The sequence below is a fragment of the Oryzias latipes genome, chromosome 9 (assembly GCF_053564925.1).
Source record: "Oryzias latipes strain Hd-rR chromosome 9, Olatipes_Hd-rR_3.1".
Classification (NCBI taxonomy): Eukaryota; Metazoa; Chordata; class Actinopteri; order Beloniformes; family Adrianichthyidae; genus Oryzias; species Oryzias latipes.
Window position 1 is genome coordinate 35,347,968 of NC_136245.1, and position 22,669 is coordinate 35,370,636.

Sequence of the window (22,669 nt, forward strand, 5' to 3'; positions counted from 1 at the left end):
GGAGGAGCAGCAGCACACTGAGTAGGGATGGGTATCGTTAAGGTTTTAACGATACTACTACTCTTATCGATACTGCTTATCGATCCGGTACTCTTATCGATACTTTTTGAGGACGAAAATAAATAAATAAATAAATAGCAAATTAAGAACATAAAGTGTTTTATTTCCTCACTATGCAACAGCATTGTTTTTTTAACAAAACATTTTACTTTATACATGAGAATGTTCCAGACAGGATATTTATTTAATTATTTAATCTAATTGTTTTTATTATTTATGAGTGTGATGTTTCATTTGATCTTTTGTCCATTTTCCACAACCTTGAATATAGACGTTTCTGTCTGTCAAACACCAGAGTTAAGTTAAGTTAAATGATGGAAACAAATTCACTTTGATGCAGACTCCTTTCTATTTTGCCAACTCCATTTATTTTTCTTTAAATCCAGTAAACCCAATAAATGATATTAATTTTACGGATGACAACTATCATTAGTTATTAATTATTATTAAGTATTAGGAAGCAGCTGATAGTTTGTCGCGGGTCTGGAATCATAAGCGGTGAGTCTAAGCCCCGCCTCTCTACCTGTTTGTTGTAAACTCCGCGTGCAACGCCCCCCCACCCCCCCTCCCGCTGCCCCAGCCTGTTCTGCACAAACAGCGCAACATACGGTCATCGTAGCAGCAAGGTGACAGCATGGTAGGCAAACTTAATAATTTTACGCAGAAACGTTAGTTCTTAGTCTAGGGCGCTCACGTGTCCCCTACAAGATCGCCACTGACTGTGTGTGCGCTGCCTTGTCTTGTGTGTGTGCGCGCGTGGCGCGTGCTGTCTGAACAACAGCCCCCCCCCCCCCCCCCCCCTGCACACAAATAGACAGACAGAGCTCTCCGCTTCAACGAGAATACCGAAATTAATATCATCATTAATTAACGGAAAATTGACTGACTTGGTGAGTTAAATATGGCAGATAACGCTTACATTTTGTGGGACACAAAAAAGAAAAAAGAAAAAGTAACTTCTCCAGTACCGATAGCAGAACCGTTCAGGTCAGATCTAACGATACTGCCGTCTTGAAGAATGTGGCCCCGGGGCTGGTTCAATACCGGGGCACGGTACCCATCCCTACCTAACACTGAGCTCCTCCTCCTTTATCTAAGGCAGCGCCGCCCGTTTGTTTGTGTAAAAGACAAAATAGATCTTAAAAATAACCTTTGTCAGAAAGTTGTTAAATATATTAATTTTTTAACACATTTGAAGCCAGTTAAATGTTTCTTTGTGTTTGATCCGTTGGTTCTACATACATCACACTAAATGCAGCAGAAACTGGTTTTTATTTGTTGAAGCACATCTTGGTTTCTCCTACAGAAAACTTCTTGACAGGGATTCTGCCCGCGCCTCGTCCGCCCGCGCCTCCTCTCCTGTAAATGACCTTTCGCTCACGTCTGTCTGTGACTCTGAAGGCAGCCGGACTTCAGCCGGACCCTTTGGGTTTGGAGAAGGAGCCCAGCTGCTTGGTGTTGGCGTCCCGAAGCTGCTCCAGCTGCCTCTGGCCTCGCCGGAACAGGTACTCGATGTGCATCACGTCCGTCTTCTTGATGCGGGCGTTCTCCCTGAACTCGTCACGGATCCGTGGGATGAAGCCGGGCTTGTTCTGAGCGGCTCGCAGAAACTGTCGGTACAGAACCAGGACCTGCTGCTGCAGCTTGCTGTGCCGCATCGTGGCTGAAGAACCGACCTGTAGGTCACTACCAGCACCTGTGAGCAGAGCGCCTGCAGGTCCACCACAGAGGAGCTGCTTCTGTCTGCAGGTGAAGCATCACGGCCCCCCAGGCACACTGCAGCCTCCTGCACACAGAAACAACAAAACATCATTTTAGGCTCAGGCCTGAGGACAGAACACACGAGCTGGATCTGAAGGAGGTTCTGGAAAGCGTTTGATGACAAACACCGGCGAGCGTGAGGTCCGTGTCTCTGGAGAGCTGAGACCCTCTGCAGCATCAACATGGGGGGCAAGCAGCTTTGCCATGGGGGGGGCAAGGGCGTGGTCTCAGTTTAGGAAATACTGCCAAACAGTTTTGGTGCTAAACTACAGCCACCCGCTTGTAAAGTGACAGTTATTGTTTACTTTAGCAGGTTTTATCTTTCAAATCCATATTTTCACCTTTTAATTACTTAACTAAATGTTTAATTATAAAAGAAAATACTTTAACTATTTAGCTTGCAAACTAAAAAAGTAGTTAGTAAATAAAACATTAAAAAATAGATTGTATCAAAATGTGAAAACCTGCATTTAAAATGAAACCTGCTAAATATCCAAAAATATTTCAGTTAAAATGTAACTGTAACTTTACAAACAGCCCCCCCCCCTACGTAACAAACCAAAGGGGCATAAAAAAGTCAAAACATGAGCAGAAAGAGACAAAATGAAGACAAATAAACAGACATGAAGCTGCAGAACATCAGGATGGACGGAACCCGCCTCTTCTGACCAGAACCCCCCAGCTGCTGAAAACTGCCTAGAGGTCAGAACAAGAAGTTAAACTCACGAGTCCAGCTTCAACCCCCCCTACAGAAACGGAGGGTTTCTGCCCGGTTAGTCCCAACCGGTAAATCACTGCAGACACACGGTTTCAGCGCTTACAGCCTTCGACTGACCTTTCAGCGTTATAACACGCGGAAGCGGAAAATGAAAACAGGAAGCTGAGAAACTGTTCATCCACAGATTTCACAATAAAGGCCGTTTAGTCACGAAAAATCCCACTACACTAATAAAAAGATGTAAACGACTTAAATTCAAATTTCAAAATATATTTAAACGTAGTATAGTCTGTAAAAACGTAAAATAACTGAGAAAATGTTGCAATTTTAAAAAGTCTAAGATGAAGCTTGAAACTCCAACCGGAAGTTAAAGACGGTGCACTTCCTGGTTTGTTTGCCGTTGACAAGTGTGAAGAGTTGCGGAGACCAAGCAGAAAAAGGTTCGCTTTTTAATAAAAATAAAAAAAAGATGGCGCTTATGATAAATTCATTTGCGAGATTCCCAGTTTTGCGCTAAACAGAGAGAAGAACTCAAATAGTTTGCGTCCCGTTAGCTGTTATGCTAGCTAGCAGCTACTGCAGAGAGCTCAGTACTGAAGTACCGACGTACAGCGAGTTGCTGGAGGTTCTGCTGAGTTCATCCAGGTAACAAAAGAGAACCTCAGCGTTTCACAGGAGAAGATCTAGTGAGTCTCACCTCAGGCAGACCTGGACTAGTTTGAACCACGATGGGGTTCTTCAGAGGACAGAACTGACTGCAGGAGCGTCCTGGTCCTGGTCCCGAAGCTTCCGTTTGGATCCGGTTCGTGACTCCGGTCCACAGACGCTCAAAGCTGCACGTGCCGTTTCAACAGGTGGCCACAACCAGATTCCTCTTCAATAGAGTTTTATGAAACAGAGGCAGACTGGTGAGCCCCCCACCCCCCACGTCATCATCACACCTGTCAGAACCCCAAAGTACACAAATAAACGGAGGCAGAACCAATTGGAACCAAAACTTTAGGCTGAGAAAAGCCCAGCAGTGGATGAAGGTCTGAAGGGGCCTCTGCTGATCAGTGGAACTCCAGGCCTCCTCTCTGTGACACAGGAGGGTCCGGTTCACATGGAGGGTCTCTCTGGGTTCAGGTTCTGGTTCTGCTGGGACTCCTCACTTAAGCTTGAACATGAAGCAGCATCACACGGATTGTGCTGGACGTGAACTAGGACCCATTTTTTCCCCCGTGTCTAGGCAGACATTGAGATGACATCAGAGCGGCAGCTGGTGGAGGAGCAGGTGGAGCGGCTGCTGAGTGGCCAGGGGTCAGAGGTCAGCCTCTGTGATGTCGGCATGGAGCAGAGCAAGCCGGCGGCGCTGAGGAAGAACATTACCTACATCGTCTGCGCCGTCATCTTCAATGAGAAGGCAAGCCCAGCACGCCATGAGAGCGGCGGCCGCTCCTCCTCATGTTGAAGCCTGTTCGTGTGGCTCCTTTAGGAGGAGGTGCTGATGGTGCAGGAGGCCAAACAGGACTGCTACAAGCAGTGGTACCTTCCTGCAGGGAGGGTGGAGGTGGGGGAGAGCCTGGAGGAGGCGCTCAGGAGGGAGGTGAGGCATGCAGGAGTCATGTTTTTTTCTCCACCCACTTCCTGGCTTACCTGTTCTGTGGCTGTCTGCAGGTGAAGGAGGAGGCGGGGTTTGACTGTGAGCCAATCACCATGCTGCTCATCCAGGAGCAAGGGCCACAATGGATCCGCTTCATCTTCCTCGCCAGGATCTCAGGTGGTGTCAGAGCGACCCGGGGTGCTCTTTGGGGGGGGGGGGGGAACCTCAGTGAACCTGGGTCTCCTCTTCTCCAGGTGGTAGTTTGAAGAGTCTGGCAGCAGCAGATCAGGAGTCTCTGCAGGCCGCCTGGTGGGACAGACAGTCCCCCCTCCCCCTCAGAGGACGAGACATCCTCCGCCTCATCGAAAACGGGCTCAAGTAAACACCAAACGTTCACCGAACATCACATCTGTGGAGGTTTTCCCGCTGTCTAGACTGACGGTGCTGCCTTCAGGTACCGCAGGAATCCCTGGCATCCTGTCACTCTGCCAGTTGACCTGAGTTGTCGTCACGTGGTGCAGAGGATGGTCCTGGTCTTTGTTGGTGCCGAAGATCAGATCTGGATCCTATTGGTCCGAGGTACAACCCCCAACACACAGTCTGATGTCGGTCCCGAAGCATGATGGGAAAATGGTTCCAACCCTCCTCCCTTACAAACACTTACATACGCCGTCTGTGTGAGGCGTAGAGCTGACCTCCTGTTCCCTGACCGGGTCATGAAGCGCCTGGTTCCTCCTGAATCAGAGTCTAACACCGACCACTCTCTCCTCCACCAGGGAGGAGTAGTTTGGCTCCTCCCCCTCCCTGGTGGAGGAGGAGCAAAGCTTCCCGTGCATTTTTCTGACGGTTTTCTTATTTTCCTTTTTCAGCAGGATGACTGCTTTTATTTTGAAAATCTTGTTGACCTCCTCCTGACCTGCAGGCCCGACGCCCCATCTCCCCACCGCCGCGGCGGTGAAAACCCATGCGGTGACGTGGGCGGCCAACATGGTGGTGCAGGAGGCCCTGCCGTCGTCCTACTACGACCACGACGTCGCCACGCTGGGCGTCTGCGGCCTGCAGCACAACGGGCGGCAGCACGGGCGCACGGACGGTGTCTGCCTCAACACGCTGGTGGCGCTCGTGCCCGATCGCGTGCAACGTGACGAGGACGGACTGAAGGTGGAGCTCCCGCCTACGGGGAGGCCCCCACCCATAGAGAACCCCCGATACGTCTGGTTTGAGGTTCAGAATCTGGATCTCAGAGAGAAACTTCTGGAAAAAACCAGAAACACGTCCGTGCTGCCGATTCACAGCCTGTACTGAGCGCGCTCAGTGACAGCAAGCGGACTTTCAGGGTGACCTCACGACCTCAGCGTCTCAGATGGAGGGAAAGTATTTGCCCCCTGAGGGGTATTATCATGTTGCGTCAGTGTTTCCTGCAGTTGTCAATGTGAATGTGTGACTGTGAAGCTTTCAGAGCAGAATCGTTCTCCTCCCAGGAAGGTCCGTTTGTGGCTCATCCAGATGTTCCTCTGGGTTCTTGTTCCTCAGCCGTGTCTTTTTCCTTCATGGATCCGCGTTTGTTCTTCTGACTGTTGGATCGGGAACCATCTTCTACTGCTTTCAGGATGAGATCTCTTTGTGGAGCCGTTTTGATTGATGGTTCCACCGAAGGTTCTCTGATGGATCTCTGAAGTTCTAAAGCTGCAGGAACGTCCGTGTGACTCCTGGAAACGTGTCAGAGGCCGTGGGAGAACCTGAAGATGTTCAGAACATCCAGACTTCAGGAGACACCGTTTCAGATCAACATCTGTTCCTTCAGCTGCTGATGAACACAGAAGCTTCAATGTGTGATGAAGAAATCGTTTCTCAGGGAGGGGGGCAAAGACTTTCATTGAGGGGTTTTTGAGTGCAGATCGTGGGGTTAAAGGTCGTGTTTAAATGAACTTTTCTCTAGGAAATGAGACAAACGTTTGGACTGAAATGTGTCTGAATGATGTGTGACGGCATTGATGCACTTTAACGGCGTTCTGTTCCAGAGAAAAGCAGTTTATGGGATCAACTGGACATATAAATATATAAAAACAAAGAATCCACAGAACTCTTCACACTAGTTTATTCCAACCTGAACTTGTTCTAACGTTCCAACACTGTTCCTGAAAGAAGTTTCAAAGGTTCTAGAGATTCAAGTCTAACGGAAAAACCCAAATGTGGCCTAAAATTCGCGGCGCTAACGTGTAACCCTTGTTCTATCCTAGGCACTTTACCGTTGGGAGTGGGGTCATCTAGACCCACTAGACAGTGCTCTGAACCTTTTCTCTTCAATGATTTGTGATCTTCACTGGTGTCCATGGATTACATGAAATCTTTCCACCTTTATCCACCTTTGTCATGGTAGGGAGAACACGTCAATGGAAGGGGGGGGTCATCTACGATAGCACAAGGGTTAAGGCGGATATTTTGATGCCGTTATAGTGACAGAAGTTTTTCAGCTTCAGCTGCTGCTCTGCGTTACGTTTTTGAGAACGTTTGGGTTTCACCTGAAGCTGAAGCCCAAAGTTGTCCTGCAGCAGCTTCAGTGGATGCAGGACCAGGCGGGTTCTGACTTCCAGCAGCAAAACAGTCCGAACGTTTTGACGCAAATGTTCTCAATCTGACCTAGATGAGTGTTTCTGAAAGAGTCCGGGTTTCTGGGTTCAGGACTTCTCTGGGTTCTGTGTGAGAATCTACAGATGGGTTTCATCACAGAACATCAACCGTCACTGAACGCAGTTTATATCTGTATGAGAACGTCTGGATGTGAGCAGAAGAACGTCTGGATGTGGGCAGCAGAACGTCTGGATGTGAGCAGCAGAACGTCTGGATGTGAGCAGAAGAACGTCTGGATGTGAGCAGAAGAACGTCTGGATGTGAGCAGCAGAACGTCTGGATGTGAGCAGAAGAACGTCTGGATGTGAGCAGAAGAACGTCTGGATGTGAGCAGAAGAACGTCTGGATGTGAGCAAAAGAACGTCTGGATGTGGGCAGCAGAACGTCTGGATGTGAGCAGAAGAACGTCTGGATGTGGGCAGCAGAACGTCTGGATGTGAGCAGAAGAACGTCTGGATGTGAGCAGCAGAACGTCTGGATGTGAGCAGCAGAACGTCTGGATGTGAGCAAAAGAACGTCTGGATGTGAGCAGAAGAACGTCTGGATGTGAGCAGCAGAACGTCTGGATGTGAGCAGCAGAACGTCTGGATGTGGGCAGCAGAACGTCTGGATGTGAGCAGAAGAACGTCTGGATGTGAGCAGAAGAACGTCTGGATGTGAGCAGCAGAACGTCTGGATGTGAGCAAAAGAACGTCTGGATGTGAGCAAAAGAACGTCTGGATGTGGGCAGCAGAACGTCTGGATGTGAGCAGAAGAACGTCTGGATGTGAGCAAAAGAACGTCTGGATGTGGGCAGCAGAACGTCTGGATGTGAGCAGCAGAACGTCTGGATGTGGGCAGCAGAACGTCTGGATGTGAGCAGAAGAACGTCTGGATGTGAGCAGAAGAACGTCTGGATGTGAGCAGAAGAACGTCTGGATGTGAGCAGAAGAACGTCTGGATGTGAGCAGAAGAACGTCTGGATGTGAGCAGAAGAACGTCTGGATGTGGGCAGCAGAACGTCTGGATGTGAGCAGAAGAACGTCTGGATGTGGGCAGCAGAACGTCTGGATGTGAGCAGAAGAACGTCTGGATGTGAGAAGAAGAACGTCTGGATGTGGGCAGCAGAACGTCTGGATGTGGGCAGCAGAACGTCTGGATGTGAGCAGAAGAACGTCTGGATGTGAGCAAAAGAACGTCTGGATGTGAGCAGCAGAACGTCTGGATGTGAGCAGAAGAACGTCTGGATGTGGGCAGCAGAACGTCTGGATGTGAGCAGAAGAACGTCTGGATGTGAGCAGCAGAACGTCTGGATGTGAGCAGCAGAACGTCTGGATGTGGGCAGCAGAACGTCTGGATGTGAGCAGAAGAACGTCTGGGGGCCCCCATCACTGCTGGTCGGCCTGGTTTTCCATCGACATCCTGGTCAGGAAGTTCTCGTTGAAGTTCTTCAGGTGTTCGGTTCGGTTCTCCAGACGGACCAGCCACTCCTGCCTCAGCCTGAAAGCACAAACAGGAAGTGAGAAGCGCTCAGTGACTGTTTGGAGGCCGGTGGATCTGTGACGATGTTCTGATCCGATGCTTCACTTTTGAAGAGGTTCTGCAGTAGCAGAGTTCTAGAAGGGTTAGTTTCTGATCCTTCATGAGTCCTGCTGCTTCATCTCCGCCTTTAAAGATTTCCTTCAGTCAGAGTCTCAGTGGGAAGAACCGTGTTGGTCTATTGACCACCAGGTTCTGAGATAAAGACACGTGATTGGAGGGAATCCTGACCAATCAGCAGGAACCCTCTTCCCTGTGATTGGCTGGTTTGGTGTTTATTTCCAAACTTGACTTTGGTTTCCATTTTAGTTGCATGAATAACCTTCCATAATTCTGCTCCTCTCTTTGGAAACTCTGTCTCTGACTCTGTCACACTGAAGTGAACCGCACCAGAGTTCATCTGCAGGTGTGTCTGTGTGTGTGTGTGTGTGTGTGTCTGACTGTGTCTGTGTGTGTGGGTGTGTGTGTGTGTGTGTGTCTGCAAAGCGTTTGGACCTTGAACATAGAAACAGAAGGCTACCCTTTTTACCAGAACCAAGTGGACCGTAAAGAAACTCCAAATCTGTTTTCAAACTGTAAAACAGCCCCCCCACCTCAGTCCAGGGCTTTTTCACTCAAAGGTCATCAAGATTCGGTGATCAGTCTCTCATTGGGGCGGGTCCCACCTGGCTGCCTTTCCTAAGTCCCGCCTCCACTTCCTCTGATGATCTCAGGTGATGTCAGACCATTCCTCACAGCAGCTCCAGGTCAGTGGATCAAAGGCAGGCAGGACCCCCCCCCGTGAGAGACTGACAGGCTGCAGAGTCACACAGGTGAGGTCATATAAAAGAGGTGCTCTGAACAATTTTTCTTCAATGATTTGTGATCTTCAGAATCAGAAATACTTTATTGATCCCACACGTGGGAAATGTGTGTCGCCATAGCAACTGACAACAGAGGGGGAAAAAAAGACTAATAATAATATAAAAAAACAAGAACAAAGAAAATGTAACATAAATGCAAACAACAAGGTAGTATATTTTAAAAAGCTATTTACAGAACAGTGCAGGTAAAAAGATGCACAAAAGAAATGTGCAAAATAAAAATAAATAGGTAATAAAAACTAATGTTCAAAGGTTGTCTTTTGCATAGTGAGTTGTTGTACAGGGTTGTTGCATTGGGTATGACGGATTTCTGGTACCGGGCAGTTTTGGAGCGGAGCTGTCTGAGTCTCCTAGAAAAGCAGCTCTGCTGTTTGTCCAGAACCGGATGGAGAGGATGGTCCGGGTTGTCCATGATGGATAAGATCTTGTTCAGTGACCTCCTCTCCATCACTGCTTCAAATGATTCCTGTTTGCAGCCAATGACAGAACCCGCCTTCCTGATCGGCTTCTTCAGTCTGTTGGTGTCACTGACTGCAATGCTGCTGCCCCCCCCCAGCAGACCACAGACGAGAACAAGGTGCTGGCCCCCACAGACTGCTAGAAGATCTCCATCCACACATTGAAGGACCTCAGCTTCCTCCAGCTCAGTCTGCTGTGGATAGTCACTCCCAGGTATCTGTCCTCCTCCACATCCCTGTCCAGGATGCAGAGACGCTGCAGGACTGTCAAACTGTTCACTGGTGTCCATGGATTACATGAAATCTTTCCACCTTTATCCACCTTTGTCATGGTAGGGAGAACACGTCAACGTGAGGGGGGGGGGGGGGGGGGGGGTCATCTAAGATAGCACAAGGGATAAGAGAGGACCAGTTCTGGTGTGGATCGGATCCCCTGAAAGCTCCCTAAGACTTGTGTTACTGTGCACAAATGTGACACGAACACACGGATGATACACACGATTCTTTCTGTCCTTCACTGTCAGTGAAATTGCTGACACCAGGTGACGTAGTGACGACATGACTGATGTCACTTTCTCTTTAGGTAGTTGGTCCCATGTTTAAAAATACATTGTTCTCCACCTCATGTGGAGATGGAGGACCTGGAGGACCTGGTGGGTCAGGTGGGGAGATGGAGGACCTGGTGGGTCAGGTGGGGAGATAAAGGACCTGGAGGACCTGAAGGACCTGGTGGGGAGATGGAGGACCTGAAGGACCTGGTGAACCTGGGGGGGAGATGGAGGACCTGGTGGACCTGGTAGGGAGATGGAGGACCTGGTGGGTCTGGTGGGGAGATGAGGGACCTGGTGGGTCAGGTGGGGAGATAAATGACCCCGAGGACCTAAAGGACCTGGTGGGGAAATGGAGGACCTGGTGGACCTGGTGGGGAGATGGAGGACCTGGTGGACCTGGTGGGTGAGGTGGGGAGATGGAGGACCTGGAGGACCTGGTGGGTCAGGTGGGGAGATAAAGGACCTGGAGGACCTGAAGGACCTGGTGGGGAGATGGAGGACCTGAAGGACCTGGTGGACCTGGTGGGGAGATGGAGGACCTGGTAGACCTGGTGGGGAGATGGAGGACCTGGTGGGTCAGGTGGGGAGATAAAGGACCTGGAGGACCTGAAGGACCTGGTGGGGAGATGGAGGACCTGAAGGACCTGGTGAACCTGGGGGGGAGATGGAGGACCTGGTGGACCTGGTAGGGAGATGGAGGACCTGGTGGGTCTGGTGGGGAGATGAGGGACCTGGTGGGTCAGGTGGGGAGATAAATGACCCCGAGGACCTAAAGGACCTGGTGGGGAAATGGAGGACCTGAAGGACCTGGTGGACCTGGTGGGGAGATGGAGGACCTGGTGGACCTGGTGGGTGAGGTGGGGAGATGGAGGACCTGGTGGGTCAGGTGGGGAGATAAAGGACCTGGAGGACCTGAAGGACCTGGTGGGGAGATGGAGGACCTGAAGGACCTGGTGGACCTGGTGGGGAGATGGAGGACCTGGTAGACCTGGTGGGGAGATGGAGGACCTGGTGGGTCAGGTGGGGAGATGGAGGACCTGGTGGGTCAGGTGGGGAGATGGAAACCTGGTGGGTCAGGTGGGGAGATGGAGGACCTGGAGGACCTGAAGGACCTGGTGGACCTGGTGAGGAGATGAAGGACATGGTGAGTCAGGTGGGGAGATAAAGGACCTGGAGGACCTGAAGGACCTGGTGGGGAGATGGAGGACCTGAAGGACCTGGTGAACCTGGGGGGGAGATGGAGGACCTGGTGGAATTGGTGGGGAGATGGAGGACCTGGTGGGTCTGGTGGGGAGATAAATGACCCTGAGGACCTAAAGGACCTGGTGGGGAGATGGAGGACCTGAAGGACCTGGTGGACCTGGTGGGGAGATGGAGGACCTGGTGGACCTGGTGGGTGAGGTGGGGAGATGGAGGACCTGGAGGACCTGGTGGGTCAGGTGGGGAGATAAAGGACCTGAAGGACCTGGTGGGGAGATGGAGGACCTGAAGGACCTGGTGGACCTGGTGGGGAGATGGAGGACCTGGTGGGGAGATGGAGGACCTGGTGGGTCAGGTGAGGAGATGGAGGACCTGGAGGACCTGGTGGGTCAGGTGGGGAGATAAAGGACCTGGAGGACCTGAAGGACCTGGTGGGGAGATGGAGGACCTGAAGGACCTGGTGAACCTGGGGGGAGATGGAGGACCTGGTGGAAATGGTGGGGAGATGGAGGACCTGGTAGAATTGGTGGGGAGATGGAGGACCTGGTGGGTCTGGTGGGGAGATAAATGACCCCGAGGACCTAAAGGACCTGGTGGGGAGATGGAGGACATGAAGGACCTGGTGGACCTGGTGGGGAGATGGAGGACCTGGTGGACCTGGTGGGTGAGGTGGAGGACCTGGAGGACCTGGTGGGTCAGGTGGGGAGATAAAGGACCTGGAGGACCTGAAGGACCTGGTGGGGAGATGGAGGACCTGAAGCACCTGGTGGACCTGGTGGGGAGATGGAGGACCTGGTAGACCTGGTGGGGAGATGGAGGACCTGGTGGGTCAGGTGGGGAGATGGAGGACCTGGTGGGTCAGGTGGGGAGATGGAGGACCTGGAGGACCTGGTGGGTCAGGTGGGGAGATGGAGGACCTGGAGGACCTGAAGGACCTGGTGGACCTGGTGAGGAGATGAAGGACATGGTGAGTCAGGTGGGGAGATAAAGGACCTGGAGGACCTGAAGGACCTGGTGGGGAGATGGAGGACCTGAAGGACCTGGTGAACCTGGGGGGAGATGGAGGACCTGGTGGAAATGGTGGGGAGATGGAGGACCTGGTGGGTCTGGTGGGGAGATAAATGACCCAGAGGACCTAAAGGACCTGGTGGGGAGATGGAGGACCTGAAGGACCTGGTGGACCTGGTGGGGAGATGGAGGACCTGGTGGGCCTGGTGGGTGAGGTGGGGAGATGGAGGACCTGGTGGGTCAGGTGGGGAGATAAAGGACCTGGAGGACCTGAAGGACCTGGTGGGGAGATGGACGACCTGAAGGACCTGGTGGACCTGGTGGGGAGATGGAGGACCTGGTAGACCTGGTGGGGAGATGGAGGACCTGGTGGGTCAGGTGGGGAGATGGAGGACCTTGAGGACCTGGTGGGTCAGGTGGGGAGATGGAGGACCTGGTGGGTCAGGTGGGGAGATAAAGGACCTGAAGGACCTGGTGGACCTGGTGAGGAGATGAAGGACATGGTGAGTCAGGTGGGGAGATAAAGGACCTGGAGGACCTGAAGGACCTGGTGGGGAGATGGAGGACCTGAAGGACCTGGTGAACCTGGGGGGGAGATGGAGGACCTGGTGGACCTGGTGGGGAGATGGAGGACCTGGTGGGTCTGGTGGGAAGATGAGGGACCTGGTGGGTCAGGTGGGGAGATAAATGACCCCGAGGACCTAAAGGACCTGGTGGGGAGATGGAGGACCAGAAGGACCTGGTGGACCTGGTGGGGAGATGGAGGACCTGGTGGACCTGGTGGGTGAGGTGGGGAGATGGAGGACCTGGTGGGTCAGGTGGGGAGATAAAGGACCTGAAGGACCTGGTGGGTCAGGTGGGGAGATGGAAGACCTGGTGGGTCAGGTGGGGAGATAAAGGACCTGAAGGACCTGGTGGACCTGGTGGGGAGATGGGGAACCTGAAGGACCGGGTGGGGAGATGGAGGACCTGGTGAGGAGATGGAGGACCTGGTGGGTCAGGTGGGGAGATGGAGGACCTGGTGGGTCAGGTGGGGAGATAAAGGACCTGGAGGACCTGAAGGACCTGGTGGACCTGGTGGGTCAGGTGGGGAGATGGAGGACCTGGAGGACTTGAAGGACCTGGTGGACCTGGTGGGGAGATGGAGGACCTGAAGGACCTGGTGGACAGGGTGGGAGATGGATGACCTGGTGGGGAGATGGAGGACCTGGTGGGTCAGGTAGGGAGATGGAGGACCTGGTGGGTCAGGTGGGGAGATAAAGGGCCAGGAGGACCTGGTGGGGAAATGGAGGATCTGAAGGACCTGGTGGACCTGGTGGGGAGATGGAGGACCTGGTGGACCTGGTGGGTGAGGTGGGGAGATGGAGGACCTGGAGGACCTGGTGGGTCAGTTGGGGAGATAAAGGACCTGGAGGACCTGAAAGACCTGGTGGGGAGATGGACGACCTGAAGGACCTGGTGGACCTGGTGGGGAGATGGAGGACCTGGTAGACCTGGTGGGGAGATGGAGGACCTGGTGGGTCAGGTGGGGAGATGGAGGACCTGGAGGACCTGGTGGGTCAGGTGGGGAGATGGAGGACCTGGAGGACCTGAAGGACCTGGTGGACCTGGTGAGGAGATGAAGGACATGGTGAGTCAGGTGGGGAGATAAAGGACCTGGAGGACCTGAAGGACCTGGTGGGGAGATGGAGGACCTGAAGGACCTGGTGAACCTGGGGGGGAGATGGAGGACCTGGTGGAATTGGTGGGGAGATGGAGGACCTGGTGGGTCTGGTGGGGAGATAAATGACCCCGAGGACCTAAAGGACCTGGTGGGGAGATGGAGGACATGAAGGACATGGTGGACCTGGTGGGGAGATGGAGGACCTGGTGGACCTGGTGGGTGAGGTGGGGAGATGGAGGACCTGGAGGACCTGGTGGGTCAGGTGGGGAGATAAAGGACCTGGAGGACCTGAAGGACCTGGTGGGGAGATGGAGGACCTGAAGGACCTGGTGGACCTGGTGGGGAGATGGAGGACCTGGTAGACCTGGTGGGGAGATGGAGGACCTGGTGGGTCAGGTGGGGAGATGGAGGACCTGGAGGACGTGGTGGGTCAGGTGGGGAGATGGAGGACCTGGTGGGTCAGGTGGGGAGATAAAGGACCTGAAGGACCTGGTGGACCTGGTGAGGAGATGAAGGACATGGTGAGTCAGGTGGGGAGATAAAGGACCTGGAGGACCTGAAGGACCTGGTGGGGAGATGGAGGACCTGAAGGACCTGGTGAACCTGGGGGGGAGATGGAGGACCTGGTGGGGAGATGGAGGACCTGGTGGGTCTGGTGGGAAGATGAGGGACCTGGTGGGTCAGGTGGGGAGATAAATGACCCCGAGGACCTAAAGGACCTGGTGGGGAGATGGAGGACCTGAAGGACCTGGTGGACCTGGTGGGGAGATGGAGGACCTGGTGGACCTGGTGGGTGAGGTGGGGAGATGGAGGACCTGGAGGACCTGGTGGGTCAGGTGGGGAGATAAAGGACCTGAAGGACCTGGTGGGTCAGGTGGGGAGATGGAGGACCTGGTGGGTCAGGTGGGGAGATAAAGGACCTGGTGGACCTGGTGGGGAGATGGGGAACCTGAAGGACCGGGTGGGGAGATGGAGGACCTGGTGAGGAGATGGAGGACCTGGTGGGTCAGGTGGGGAGATAAAGGACCTGGAGGACCTGAAGGACCTGGTGGACCTGGTGGGTCAGGTGGGGAGATGGAGGACCTGGTGGGTCAGGTGGGGAGATGGAGGACCTGGAGGACCTGAAGGACCTGGTGGGGAGATGGAGGACCTGAAGGACCTGGTGGACAGGGTGGGAGATGGAGGACCTGGTGGGGAGATGGAGGACCTGGTGGGTCAGGTGGGGAGATAAAGGGCCAGGAGGACCTGGTGGGTCAGGTGGGTCAGGTGGGGAGATGGAGGACCTGGTGGGTCAGGTGGGGAGATAAAGGATCTGGAGGACCTGAAGGACCTGGTGGACCTGGTAGGGAGATGGAGGACCTGAAGGACCTGGTGGACCTGGTGGTGAGATGGAGGACCTGGTGGGTCAGGTGGGGAGATAAAGGACCTGGAGGACCTGAAGGACCTGGTGGACCTGGTGAGGAGATGAAGGACATGGTGAGTCAGGTGGGGAGATAAAGGACCTGGAGGACCTGGTGGGGAGATGGAGGACCTGAAGGACCTGGTGAACCTGGGGGGGAGATGGAGGACCTGGTGGGGAGATGGAGGACCTGGAGGACCTGGTGGGTCTGGTGGGGAGATGAGGGACCTGGTGGGTCAGGTGGGGAGATAAATGACCCCGAGGACCTAAAGGACCTGGTGGGGAGATGGAGGACCTGAAGGACCTGGTGGACCTGGTGGGGAGATGGAGGACCTGGTGGACCTGGTGGGTGAGGTGGGGAGATGGAGGACCTGGTGGGTCAGGTGGGGACATAAAGGACCTGGAGGACCTGAAGGACCTGGTGGGGGAGATGGAGGACCTGAAGGACCTGGTGGACCTGGTGGGGAGATGGAGGACCTGAAGGACCTGGTGGACCTGGTGGGGAGATGGAGGACCTGGAGGACCTGGTGGGTCAGGTGGGGAGATAAAGGACCTGGAGGACCTGAAGGACCTGGTGGACCTGGTGGGTCAGGCGTGTTGTCAGCTCTGCATACAGATGACCGTGTTCGAGGCGTGAAACACGGCTGACTTTGGGGTCAAATGTGTGCACGTCTGTCTGCAGATGATGGAGGAACACATGTTCACTGGTGTGAAACCCGACTCTGGCCTTCAGCTGTCGTCCTCAGCAGCTCCCCGACGGTGTCTCTGGATTATTCCATTTGTTGTTTCAGCGGCGATATTCTGATGTCAGGGAGGCGGCGGCCTCTAAACAAACAGACTGACGGACACATAAACAAAGGCTTCCTGCGCTTTGTCGTCACCCCAACGTCTGAGTCCTTCAAAGCCCCCCCAACAGCTGCCCCATTAACAAATGGGGAGGGGAGCATGAGCAGAACTGTGGTAATAAGCCTCATTATGGGATGCAGAAAAATTGCTGTCTGCCCCCCACCCCCACCCAGTGAACACTGGAAACATCGAACATCTTTTTGAAGCTTCATGCAGAGAAAGACCTGAAGGATCTGAGAGACCTGAGGACTTGAAAGACCTGAAAGCCATGAATTCACAGCGGTTTATGAGACAAACTATCACACACACACGAGTATTTGGAAGAAAAAAATTTAAATCCATAAAAAGCCGTAAAGAACCTAAGACACGAGCGTCTCTGGTTGGACTCAGTTCAGCTCAGAGTTCACGATCCAACAGTCAGACAGACTGCCCTAAAAAACTGAAACTGTTCTGGTTCACAGGCCGACTGGAGGTTCTGGTTCTGGTTCACAGGCCGACTGGAGGTTCTGGGTTCTGGTTCACAGGCCGACTGGAGGTTCTGGTTCTGGTTCACAGGCCGACTGGAGGTTCTGGGTTCTGGTTCACAGGCCGACTGGAGGTTCTGGTTCATCTCAAACATCCCTTCATGATGGAAACATTTGAAGGTCACCAAAACAGCAGTGGCGTCATGCACAGACTCGCCACAGGGGGGCGCCACTCACAGCTGATCCCTGGGGTCAATGACTGTTTCTAACCTGTAACCTGCAGGAACAATGTGGGGTTCAGGGCCCTTTAGGACACTTGGACCTCGGCTCCCACAGTTTTCACAGTCCCCCCCCCCCCTGATTTCTAAATGCAGCTTGTCTGCTTTCATTACACTCTGTGACTTTCATCACTCATCGCGGCGAGATTATCGCCTTGCCTCCCACAGACACGTTTTTCCAGCCTCTGACCGGGTCGCACAATTAGTGCTGGGGGGGGGGGGGGCTGGCAGTAACAGATAGTCGGGGGATTAGGGGGGACACGGCATTGATAGGAGAGGGGATTAGGGAACAGGGTAATGGATAGCCGCCGATCAAGTGTATCAGGCAGCTGGGGGGGGGCTTACACCTGGTCCAACACCTAGATATGAAAACTTAATCAGAGTCTGGAAAGTCCAAGATCAGAGCTGACAGGACGCCGCTTCACAGTCTGCGGTTACCATGGCAACATGACTGAACCGCAGTTACATGACTTTCAAAAGGCGAGCTCACTTCTTCATTATCATCATCACATTGAAGAGTCTTTTTCATTTAATGTTCATGAACTTAAATGAAAAAGACTCTGGTTCCGGTCCGGCTGGCTCCTGGTTCCGGTCCGGCTGGCTCCTGGTTAGCGGGTCCGAGCTAAACTCTGACAACGATGGGGAGTTTTTGGTTTTGGAGCTTCATGAAGCTGAGTCGTCTGCATAAAAATGATCTGAAACTGTTGATGATCAGACCCAGAGGGACCAGGACCACCGGGGGTCCAAGAATCAAACCCATTCCACTGCGCATCACATGAAGCCTTAGGTCAATGATCCCCATGGAAACGGTGAAGCCCCTCCCTTCAAGGTAAGTCAGTCATGAGTACAGACTGTTGTCGGTGTTGAATTGCTGAACAGTTTGGTGTTCAGAGAAAAGCATCAGATCAGAGACTCACCTGTTTCAGTTTTAAAAATGTTCAAAGCATTAATGTCAGGGGTTCCCAAATCCAGGCCTGGGGGGCCGGTGTTCCACATGTTTTCCAACCAACCTGCCATTGAAGCTCCTTATCAGGGGGTTTGTGGAAAACCAGCAGGAGGCCGGCCCTCCAGGCCTGGATTTGGGCCCCCCTGGTTTATGTGAGACGCGATGAAGGTCGGGCTGAACCTTTGAGATGTTGGACTTTTTCCTGAGGCTGCAAGACGGACCAACGGATTCTCCCGATCCGTTAATCTGACCCAAACACATCACAGGCATGATGGGAGGTTTCCTGTATGGCAGAGGGGGGGCACTGAGAGCCGCATTCCTGCATGTTTTCCACTGGACACACCTGAACCAGGTAATCAGCCATCAGGCGGGCAAGACTATCTGGAAATCATGCAGACACTCCGGCCCTCGAGGCCTGGAACTGCCCACCCCTGCTGTACGGAGTCCTCCCTGCTGTGGGTCAGTTTGATGATGTCCTGCTCCTGGAGGCCATCATGTCTCCGTCTTCAGCGGCAGGACGGTCATGAGCGCCGGCTCCGCCTCTTCTGGCGTCCCCTGCAGCTCGCTGACAGAAGAGGCCGTGTGTAATAAGGCGGTCTGTTTTTAGACGTGTCTATTCGCCGGATGCTCACATGTCTACAAGAATGAAGCAGCATTCATTCTCCATGCTGTAAGCCCCCAGGTCTGAAGATGTGTGCGGAGCCTGACGGAGTGATCCCCGCTCCAGGCTAAAGCTGGCACAGCGTCGCGCCCAGAAACTAGGTGTTTATAGGTATCTGGACGCGGCGCTCTGACAGCTGCAGCCTGCAGAAAGATGGACGTGATAATTGTGAAAACATGTGGTGAACGTTGTCGGACATTCGGGGCTGGCGTGTGTTGTGCACGTGACATTTGAAATGTCTCACGCTTGTTTAGGTGCTCAGTTTGATCACAGTCCTGAATGCATCATGTCAGGGGGGCCAGACCCCAGTCGTTGTGTTTCAGATGCTCCGGACATTCCGACCAAAGGTTCTGCCAAAAAGAGGGAGTCACCCACGAAGCTGCACTGCAGGTATGGAGTCCACAATCGTCCTGCAGCCGGTAAATCCAAACAACCGACAAAAAGAACAAGTCCTCGCAACAACCCCACATCATCAAGCCCCCACCTCCATGTCTAAACACTGAGTTTTTGATCCAAACATGGAGTCCAACAGAATCACCTCTGACCACTACGTGGCGCTGTGTGCGGGTGTGGCTCAGATACAGAGACGAACCGTTCTGACACCCACAGATTCTACAGGGACTGTGTCAGGTGACGGCCAGGTGAGGGGGGCGGAGCTAACTGTGGATGGAGCTCTGCCGCACGCTGAAACCTTCCCCCGCAGGTCATGAGACATTCACAAAGAAGTACGCTTTTATTCTGATTTATATTGTCTCCAGATTTTCATTGAAAGGAAGATTAAGATTAGGATTAACTGATCTGGAGTAGCAGCAAGAAAAGAAATGCAAAAGACTTTATCCAGATTCTGTCCGGATTTGTATTCTGGGGTTTGTGTAATAAAAGGTTTAGTTTGAATTGGAAAATCCATAGACGTCTACAAAGAAACAAACAGGCGCTACTCAGTTCTGTTGGTCAGAAGAACCGTTCTGGACCTGATACCTTTATCTAACATCTTCTTGGTAATCCTCATTTTTTGGTTACATTTTTCTGTTGTTCAAGTTAGTCAAGTTATAAACTGACCAATCAGACGCCTCAGTGAAAGTAGGCGGTCTCACATATTCGTGACGTAGAAAACACGCTCAGCGGGCCACAAGCTGCCTGGTCTGAGTTATTAGCAAAGGTGAAGGGGAAGGGGGGCGGAGTGGTTCTGTGCCGACAGTCCCGCCCCCGGCTCAGAGGTGAATTTTTACTGAACTCCCGCTGCTCTGCAGAAACTACGTCCCAGAAAACGACACAGGTTTTTGGATCGTAAGCGTCTGAAAGTGTCATCATCATCATCGTCGTCGTAAAAAGACGACTTTGGAAGCCAATCAGAAGACGATCGGAGCAGAACTTCAGAGGGTGATAAGACCACATATGGATGTTGGAAAGAGAAACTTTATACTTTGATCTAACTTCATTATTCTAACCAGATCCGGTCAACGGGCCAGTCTAACCCTAAAGGAACAGAACTTGTTCTCCACAGTAAAAGGAAGAAAAGGATTCAGACAAACCTTCAGTCGCGGCGGCGTCCGACCCCGTCTAACGTTGGACGTGTGAGTCTAGGCGGACAGTAATCTTCTGGAGGGGCTCAGCTGGGCTTTAACTGGACCTGAGGGAGGCGGGTGGGCTGATGGTCCTGGATGGGCAGGGGAGGGTGGGGGTGGGGGTGGGGGTCTGTCATTCATGGACACTTTTCATTCCTTTATGGAGTTAATCAGCTTCACAAGTCATTTGCCCCCATGGGGCAGGAAGCTTCTGTCACAGATCTCCATCGGCTTCCTTTCATCCTGTGCAGCAGAATCCTCAGAAAGGCAGATCCACTGTTCTGGTCGGAGCTGTGAGCAGCAGCAGAGCTTCACCTCTTTGAAGGCGGAGCGGCTGCAGCAGGAGGAGCAACAACCTGCACGCTCCGCTCAGGACTGAGGGTTCATTTGTGTCTGGAGACAAAGTGTGAACTCCTCTGTGCACGCTCCCGTGCACAGAAACATGAGGTAAGGTCTCAGGAATGCATCCTGGCAGCAGCAGCTCATGCAGGCGCCGGAATGCGTCCGACAGCCGGCGGCGGTGTCCAAGGCGTCCCGAGAGGCCTGAAGCATGAAGCACGTGTCGTAAACCCCCCCCCCCCCCCCCCCATCTCACACACACCTGCACCCCCCCGTCTGACCCACAGCAGCTACATGCTGGAGTCGCAATCTGATAACAGAGCAGGAGAAATGTGACTGAGAACCTGAAGATCCAGACATGAAGAACGTCTTCATCAGCCTCAACTTCAGGAACGAGGCGGAGGAAAGGAATGAAGGTCAGACGCAGGAAGACAGAGCTGTGGAGGAGCAGAGAAGAAGAAGCTGGAGGACTGGAAGTTCTCAGGGTGAACAGTCCAGAGGTAACAGGTGTGACCAATGGACAGGTGAAGCAGGCTGTGGGGACAGCAGCCAGAGACTCTGAGGCAGAGACAGGAGGTGGAGGAGGAGGCAGCAGGGATGAAGAGGCTGAGGTTCTCTTTGGGATCAGGAATGAATCCATCAGAGGATCAGATCATGGATGTTCTGGAGATCCATGAAGGGAATCCGGTGGAGGAACAGTGATGATGATGGTGAACAGATGCTGAAGGTGGAACTACCAGGAAAGAGGAGGTTGATGGATGGAGGAGGAGGTGAGGGAGGAGGATGCAGAGAAGCTTAGATGGAGGGAGTTGATTTGCTGTGGCGCCCCCTAAAGGAGGCACCAGGAAGACAAACATCTGTTTTGATCAAAAGGCAGAAACTGAAAGGTTTTCTTCTTTATTTTTTCTTCCCCTCTCCTCCCGACTTCACTGGCTATTGTACATTTTCAAATGTATTAACCTCAGCTACCCAGAATATCTCAAACAATATCTAATTCCTTTTCAGTCTTCTTATAATTTACGTCATGCAGATCAAATCTTTTTTGTTGTTCCAGGAGTTAAAAAAGAAATCGGAAAATATTCATTTAATTATATGGCACCCTCTGACTGGAACAATCTTCCTCCATCCATTCGCTCTTTAACCTCATTCTTTGATTTAAAAATGCCTGTTTAGTACATCTCCAACACTCATGTAACTGTTTTTGATCCAATTTGATTTCTTTTCTGCTTTTATTTATTATTTTTGTTTCCTTACCTTAAACTAATTGCTAGTAGGTGCATTAAATGTCAATGTTTGTGTGTGTGTGGGGGTGTGCCTGCTCGTTGTCTTGTAAATTTTAAGTTTTTCTTTGTTTTGACATATGTAAAGTTTGCTCAACTGTATCTGTTGGTATTTGCTTGTTTTGTTGTATGTTGAGGACCCCCTTGAAAACGAGATGACACATCTCAAGGGGCTTATCCTCCAAACAAATAAATTGGAATTGTTGTGTGAAACAAAAAGCGAGGTGGTGTTTCTGTACTACAGCGCCCTCATGTGGACATGGGCAGAACTCCAGGGAGGTGACCCATGAATATTCTGCAATATTTCCTGAACTTTTTCTGACACGTTAAATGAAAATTTCTGTGTTTATGAGTAAAATCGGTGCTGATTGATCAAATGAATTCAGTTTATTGTAGTTGAAATGTTTTGATCCAGATTGACTGAGTTCTGACCGGTTCTGAAAGCTTCTAATTCTGGATGTTTTAAACAAAAATAAACGAGACGAGCTGCAAATCTTTTTTAAATGTATATTTTAACTTTCATGTCAAACTTTGACCAACTGAAACTTTAAATTCAAGGGGGGGGGGGGCATTTAGTGAATAAAAGCAAAAGTTGTTCATGATTTATTTAAATCTATTTCTTAAACCAAAAAGTAAAAAAAAAAAAATTAATTGTAAATCAAAGACAAAAGTTGAAAAACACAAATGTTTTTCTCTGATTTGTTTCTGTTTCTATGGAAACAAATTAATGTCAAACCAAATCTCAGACTTTGTTTCAAAATTAACTTTTTTTCCCAACAGAACAAATAAAAATTCTGATATTTAAGAAAGAAAAAAAGAAAAAGTATCAACAAAATTCTATCATTCAATGTTTGAATTCACATTAACATGGATGAATG

At 51.9% G+C, this 22,669-nt stretch overlaps 2 protein-coding genes across 9 annotated transcripts; one reads left to right on the top strand and one right to left on the bottom strand.

Annotated features, from left to right (window-relative positions):
- Positions 1-1,313: 1,313 nt before the first annotated feature.
- On the bottom strand, positions 1,314-3,372 carry sdhaf1 (succinate dehydrogenase complex assembly factor 1). 4 transcript variants are annotated; one of them, XM_004085710.4, is made up of 2 exons: positions 3,237-3,372; positions 1,314-1,846 (listed from the first exon to the last, which is right to left on the bottom strand). In XM_004085710.4, the coding sequence occupies exon 2, from the start codon at positions 1,716-1,718 to the stop codon at positions 1,473-1,475; it is 246 nt and encodes an 81-aa protein (XP_004085758.1). In that variant the 5' UTR covers positions 1,719-1,846; positions 3,237-3,372; the 3' UTR covers positions 1,314-1,472. The 4 variants fall into 4 exon arrangements, with proteins under 4 accessions (XP_004085758.1, XP_004085757.1, XP_004085756.1 ...); XM_004085709.5 differs by lacking the exon at positions 3,237-3,372 and adding an exon at positions 2,657-2,793; XM_004085708.4 differs by lacking the exon at positions 3,237-3,372 and adding an exon at positions 2,548-2,697.
- nudt18 (nudix (nucleoside diphosphate linked moiety X)-type motif 18) lies at positions 2,851-6,204 on the top strand. Of its 5 annotated transcripts, none has more exons than XM_011494109.3 (7): positions 2,851-2,979; positions 3,768-3,941; positions 4,014-4,124; positions 4,196-4,298; positions 4,376-4,499; positions 4,576-4,700; positions 5,044-6,204. In XM_011494109.3, the coding sequence occupies exons 2-7, from the start codon at positions 3,780-3,782 to the stop codon at positions 5,424-5,426; spliced, it is 1,008 nt and encodes a 335-aa protein (XP_011492411.1). In that variant the 5' UTR covers positions 2,851-2,979; positions 3,768-3,779; the 3' UTR covers positions 5,427-6,204. The 5 variants fall into 5 exon arrangements, with proteins under 5 accessions (XP_011492411.1, XP_020556756.1, XP_011492412.1 ...); XM_020701097.3 differs by having other exon boundaries at positions 2,907-2,979; positions 3,772-3,941; XM_011494110.2 differs by lacking the exon at positions 2,851-2,979 and adding an exon at positions 3,228-3,447.
- Positions 6,205-22,669: the final 16,465 nt, after the last annotated feature.